The sequence below is a fragment of the Telopea speciosissima genome, chromosome 8 (assembly GCF_018873765.1).
Source record: "Telopea speciosissima isolate NSW1024214 ecotype Mountain lineage chromosome 8, Tspe_v1, whole genome shotgun sequence".
NCBI lineage: Eukaryota > Viridiplantae > Streptophyta > Magnoliopsida > Proteales > Proteaceae > Telopea > Telopea speciosissima.
Window position 1 is genome coordinate 55960418 of NC_057923.1, and position 7329 is coordinate 55967746.

Genomic DNA, 7329 nt, shown 5'->3' on the forward strand with positions numbered 1-7329 from the left:
ATATGCATGTACAATCGAGAACAATCCAGGCACGGGTATCTCATCTGATATGGAAAAAAGAAAAAGGAAAATAGAATTTAGAATCATATAAGAATTACTCTAAACCCTACACCCTATATCCTAAACCCTATACCCCAAACCCTAAACCCAAAATCCTATACCCAATACCATATATCCAAAACTCTAAAGCCTAAACCCTAAACCCAAAACCCTATACCCAAAACCAAAAAGCCTAAACCCTAAACCCTTAACCCTAAGCCCTAAACCCTAAACCCTAAATCGTAAACCGTAAACCCTAATCCCTAATCCCTAATCCCTAAACCCTAACCTATACCCTAAACCCTAAACAAGAAACCCTAACCCTAAACCGTAAACCCTAAACCCTATACCCTAAACCCTAAACCCTAAACCCAAACTATAAAACCCAAACCCAAAACACCATACCCCAAACCGTATACCCTAAACCCTAAACCAAAAATTGTAACCCACAAACCTAAACCCTAAACCAAAAATTGTAACCCACAAACCTAAACCCTATACCCTATACCCTACCCAATACCATATACCCTAAACCCTTAACCCTAAACCCAAAACCCCAAACCCTGTACCCTAAACCCTGAACCTTGAACCTTGAACCCCGAATCTTAAACCCAAAAGCTTAAACCCTAACCCCAAAAGCCTAAACCCTAAATCCTAGACCCTATACCCCATACTCTATACCTTAAACCCTAAACCCTAAACCCTGAACCCTGAACCCTAAACACTAAACCCTAAAGTCTAAACCCTAAACCCAAAACCCAATACCCTAAACGCTCTACCCGAACCCTAAACCCTAAACCCTAAGCCCTAAACCCAAAACCCAAAATCCAAAACCCTAAACCCTTAACCATAAACCCTAAACCCTAACCCCTAAGCCCAAATCCTTAAACCCCCCTAAACCCAAAACCCTTAACTGTAAACCTCAAACCCAAAACCCTAAACGATAAACCCTAACTCCAAAACACTAAACTCCAAACCCTAAACCCTAATCCCAAAACCCTAAACCCTATACCCAATATTCTAAATCATATACCCTAAACCCAAAACAATAAACCCTGAACCCTAAACCCTAAACCCTAATTCCTAAACCCTAAATCCTACACCCTAAACCCTAAACCCTAAATCCAAAACTCCAAGAAATAAACCATAAACCCTAAACCCTAAATCCTAAACCCAAATGCCTAAACCCTAAATCCTAAACGCTAAACCCTAGACCATAAACCCTAAACCTATTATCCTAAACCTTAAACCTTAAACCCCAAACCTAAACCCTATACCCTATACCCTCAACCCAAAACCCTAAACCTTAACCCCTAAACCCTAATCCTTAAACCCGAAACCCTAAACCCTTAACTCTAAACCTCAAACCCTAAACCCTAAATGATAAACTCTAAAACCTCAACCCTAATCCCTAATCCCTCAATCCTAAACCCTAAACCACCCTATATCCTAAACCCTATACCCTATATCCAAAACCCTATACCTAAACCCCAAACCCTAAACCCTAAATCCTAAACCCTAAACACTAAGCCCTCTACCCTGAACCCAAAACACTAAACCCTAAGCCCAAAATGCTAAACCCTATACCCTAAAGCCTAAACCCTAAACCTTAAACCCTAAATCCTAAACCCTAAACCCTAAACTCAATAACCTAAACCCTAAACCCTAGACCCTAAACCCTAAACCCTAAACTCAATACCCTAACACCTATGCACTATACCCTATATCCTAAATCATAAACCCATACCCTATACCCTAAACCCTAAACCCTATACCCTGTACCCTATACCCTGTACCCTATATCCTAAACCCAAAATCCTAAACTCTAAACCTTAAACCCTAAACCCTAAACCTTAAACCCTAAATCCTAAACCCTAAACCAAGAACCCTATATCCTAAACCCTAAACCCTATACCCTATACCTTAAACCCCCTAAACCTAACCCTATACCCTTACCTCAAACCCTAAATCCTTTACCCTAAACTCTAAACCCTAAACCCAAATGCCTAAACCCTAAATCCTCGACAGTCTGAATGAAGAAATGAGAATCATGAGACTACAATAACGAAGAGACATGGATTAAGAGTGAATCAAATATGTTGGGTGGAGCAAAGTCTGAATTACTCAAGTCGAGAATGTAAAAGGATAGTCGAAAATCCAAATTCGATTTGCATCGATATCCATCTAGGTTGGGCTAATGCCTGCCAAATTAAAGTGCGGAGATATTTCCTACACCAAACATATACGGTTACGAGTGAAATATTTTATATTAACTCTCAGCTATACATAAATAAAAAGAAACTTGAACAATTTTTTTTATTTTAATCGCATGAGGTACATAAACCAACTATGAAGATAAATCTTCAAACTTAATACAATCATTTAAACTTCCTGAGAGCGAGTAGATTTCATGTGGTAGAGATACCCTCATCTTTTCGGTTTGCCAGGTATGACAATTTGGAGGACGGAATTTTTACAGGGAGGGGGGAATGTGAAACCCACCTCTAAAGCAGGTCTAATTCGAACTTGTGTAATGTCTGGTGCAAGTTCAACTACTCTATGTGCCTCCGCATTGTGGGCGATATCTGTCAAAGTAGCGTATCGATTCCTCGATCCACCAAATTCAGAAGAGCCATCCAACTTATCCCTTGGAATCCAAAGAGCCTGGCGAAGCGTCACACCAAATACATACCATATATTGAACCGGTATCGTACAGTATGATATCGTTATGGGAAAATGCTACTATAGTCGGTATGGTACGGTATCGATATGGTGTGTTTGGCTTTGGTATCGTACCGAAATAGTACCAAATACTGGTACCATACCAAATTGACACTCTAAAGGGATCTAGCTCCTCTCCAAGGAACCCAACGCCCAGGGAGTGCCCAAGGGGCATCCAACAGTTGGGATGGGCTGCACACATCCCAATGCACGCCCACTCAACCATTGAGATATGTGCAGCACAACCTACCGACTAGATGCCTCCTGGGCGCTGGGTTCCTTACAGAGGAGCTCAATCCCAACCTTAGCCGCAGCAACAATATGCTTATGTGCTTGCGAGGTTATTACATTCCAGGTTTTCCTTCCCTTTCCGGAGTTTAGGGATGCCGATCTTCTTCTTTTTTTTTCGGTGAAGATGCCGATTCCATTTTACATTAAAAAAGAGGGATATATAAACGGTTAGAGTAACCAACTGATATTTATATTGTGTGGGTTTTCTTTTATGGCCTTTTTTTTTATTGTTGCTTGGAACATTATTATATTATGGGCTTTGTAAGTGGTAATGAGCTTATAACTTATTTCGATCAAAAAAAAAAAAGAAGAGAGCTTTTAAATTACTACGACTGTTGTTAAGTGTTAATGGCCCTCTAGGTAATGGGTAATAATTTTACCGCTGTAGTTAAGTATTATGGGCATTCTAATTAGTATTGGACTTATAAATTTCTTGACATGCACAAAATCTTTTTGATGACTATTTCAGGAAAATCAATCCAAAATTAAAATAGAAATTATATACAATCAGGCGTCTTGGTTAGAAATTTTTTTATATTTTTTTTTATGAAACTTTGTTAAAAAATTATATTATGTTCCAATTGACCACACGAGATATGCACACACCTAATTACCTACTCATTGTCTTGGTCAATACGGAATCTATTGCTCCAGTACTGTACAGTGGAATAGAGAAGAAGAGCTCTGTCTAGGTAGTCCGTCACTGCAACAGGATTGGGTTGGGCCGGGCTTTATAGAATCCTAGCTCAACCCTAAGTCCCTTTAGTTGGGTCTAAGCCCAATCCGACCCTAACTCAGGGTCAGAAAAATCCAACCCTAACCCGCCCTGGGATGACCCTGATTATCCCTGATCATGGGGAGGAGGAAGGAAATGCATGGACTGTAATGGGCCGGGGAGAAAATTATCAATTTTACGTAAAATAACACTATAATAAAATGTATTATATCACATATTCTCTTCATACATAGTATATTATGTAACAAAATGCGGATGACGTATAAAGTTTATATATACATTATCAATATATATTTTATAGTATAACTTAAAATAGGATCGGGTCGGGCCAGGCTTAGCCCGAGACCTCAACCCTGACCCGACCTAGCCCGACCCAGACTCAGGGTTAGAAATTTTCAGCCCTGATACGCCCTTAGGGTCAAATATCTGAGCCCAGGTCCTATTCAGGCTCAGGGCGGGCCAGGGCCGACAGGGCCAAACTTGCACCCCTGAGTCCATCAAATTCGTTTGAGATCATCAACTCTTCTTATCATGTACGCAATAATTTTATGAGTCTCAGATTGATTTCATACTGAGAGTTTAAAGTTTAAACAGCTTTTTCAATAATATGACCTACTATTTATTTATTTAATTTTTTTTTGGTGGGGGATAAACCTTATTAAAGGGAAAAAGAAATGAATACAAGCACAAAATAGAAAAAGATGGAAAACAAAACCAAGGCCTCTCATCGAAGCCCAATTTGGAAGCCCCAAGAGGAGGCAATATGCGGATTCTTATCACAATCCACATCTGAAACTTAAAGATAATTAACTTTGGATTTGACAACAAATTTAATAGAATTCTAGATTTGACTAAAGGAACGGGAAGAGGAGGATCACCTTGTCAAATTCCTCTCCCACCAAATGTGGAACACTGTAGCACAAAACACAATATTGATTGCAATGTCACAAGCTGAGTTGTCTGAAAACTCCTTCTGAATCCATCCCTACTCTGCCTCAAACGATTGTATAGGGAGGAATGAGATAAATTTATTATTATTTTTTTTTTCAAACGAATGTGGATGATAAATTCTATTCATTTTTAGTGTTGGGAAAAAGCTTGGTGAAATGACCGTCTTGCCCCAGGGATTTCCGTCTTTTCATGGGATGTGACGATTATTTTGTATGGCCCTATATCTAAGGGTGTCAATTGGGAAGGTTCCGGTATTTGGGATGGGACGGTACGATCGGTACCAAAAGTGCCAATCCCGATGCCGCCCCATTTAGTTAACGGGACCAAACCTAGATCCTAGTCCCAATTACTAACGGGACGGGACGGTACCGGTTCTTAAACGGTTCTAGGAACTGTTGAAAAAGGGAGAAGAAGTTTAATTGTTTATAACAAGGCGGGTTTATTAGTGTTGTGGAATTTTTTCACTATCATGAAATCTAAGTTGTCTACTATTTTTATAAAACAACTTAAATTATGAAATCATAGTTTTACTTCTTCAAACTCCCAGGATCACATGTAATAAGCTTTTCATTTTTTAAATCTAGAGAAATCCTACACAATGGAAGAATCGTTGTGTTTTTCCTCTTTGACTTTCCTGACAAAACTCTATTTATCACACGTCACATGGTAGTATGGTCACGAAATACGAAGTGCAAAAAGGAAGAATCTGGTAGATGTAGTTGGTCGAGGGAGGAGGGAGGAGGGAGGAGGGAGTAAGACTTGTAACAAGTTCCGTGAGGAGAGACTTCAAGCTATGGCTGTTGACCTATTGTCCCTCTTCATATTCAAAAGGCAATTAGTGAAACCCTAATGAGTCGTAATTCTAATATCCTTTCTTTATTATTTCTTTTTAAAAAGATCTTATATACTCTTTCTTTTTAAGCGGTACTAGTAGTTTCGTACCATCCGGTACCTAATTGGTATTGTCTAGTACCATTGGGAGTCCCGTCCCCGAACCGTCCCGTCCCATTTATCATTCGTACCAAAATCAGATATCGATGGCCCCATTTACTAATGGGACGGTCGGGCACGGGTTTTAGCGGGACGGTTCCCGCCGGTCCCAAATTGACACCCTTACCTATATCCGGGCATAGGAGTCGCATACCGCAACACGACCATAAGGTTTCATTTTTCTCTCATAAATATATTAACAATAAGGAGGAAAATATCTCTCTGGGAGAGGGATTTGGGTCCTCTGTAGTGCGACAGAGCTTGTAGCACACATCCAACGGTCCGCAGTGCTTGACACGCAGCCAACACATGGGTGGGGTGTTGGGCTGCGTACCCGAACGTTACAGACCATTGGATGTGCCTGCACGTCTTGCCATGCTACGAAGAGTCCAACCCGTGGAAAAGTGTGGCGACCACGCTAAGACACGAGATAGAGTGAAATGACCACCTCACCCTATGAAAGATGAAAATCCCACCACTATGAATACAATGCTCTCACAAAGAATGCGGACCCCAACAATAATTACATTGTCCAATAAACAAAGTAGAATTTTACTTCCATTAAAAAAAAAACAAAAAGAATTAGAATTTTACTTCTCATCATCCCTATTGTCGTCGATTGCATTGAGAATAACGATGAGGGCAACGATGAAAGCATAATCGACGTTCGGATACACAGTGACCGTGAAATTGTCTTTCCCAAACAACACGCTTTGAACACTCTGTTTCTTATTCATCTGCACATCAATCAATTCCATCATTAATTCATCCATTCTCATATTAATTACTCAACAAATTGAAACTCTACTAAATTTCCCTTACTTGAGCAATGACATTAGAAGAGTTTCCAATATAGATCATACAAGATCTCTTCAACCAGCTCCCTTTGATCTTGAAATCACAAATTTCCTCTTTCGTATTAGCCGCCAAGAACACATCCAGTTGTGTCATAAATTGAAACAAAGAAGACTTCTTTACACTAAATAACAGATCTTTCGATTTCCAGCTATCTCCCCTGAACACTTCCCATCTCCAATGTGCACTCAATATCTGAAAAATAAAAGTGTTTAAGCTTTAGAAATCCAATTCCAGATCATTACATTGTTACAGTTTAAAGAAACTTTCATTTCTGAACCTTTTTTCGTATAGAGAGCAGGGGATTTCCATTGGAGTCAAGAAGAACACGACGGCCATGAAAACTCAAGTGGTTAACCTTGACTTCGAAGAGAATATTGCCAGTAACCTCGTCAGCGACAGAAAAATTGCCTTTCCCAACTTTCCTCAAAATGGAGAAATCTACAGGGTAGGGAGCACAGAATTGGGGTCCAACGATGGTGATGGGATTGGGCAACGGTGGATAATTGGAGAGTTCAGCCATGGTCAGAGCAGAGACGATGCAAGACAGAGATGAGTTTCTAGCGCACTACCTGTTTTCTGATCAGGAATAGCCCTAAGAATAAAGGGTTATCCCCTATTTCATTTACTCTTTCCTTTCTTTTACCATTTCCTCACAACAACTGGTCAATTGGTAATGGAGGAATAAAGATTGGATGTTCTCAACAAGTCTGAAAAATTCTCTAGTCAACATTGTCTATGGTGG

General features: G+C 39.9%; 1 protein-coding gene across 1 annotated transcript; it reads right to left on the reverse strand.

The window, feature by feature from the left end:
• Window positions 1-6319: 6319 nt before the first annotated feature.
• Window positions 6320-7125, reverse strand: LOC122672463 (protein LURP-one-related 15-like). Its single transcript, XM_043869931.1, has 3 exons — window positions 6865-7125; window positions 6552-6779; window positions 6320-6466 (listed from the first exon to the last, which is right to left on the reverse strand). Exons 1-3 carry the CDS (start codon window positions 7105-7107, stop codon window positions 6320-6322), a joined length of 618 nt encoding a protein of 205 aa, XP_043725866.1. The 5' UTR covers window positions 7108-7125.
• Between the last annotated feature and the right edge of the window lie 204 nt (window positions 7126-7329).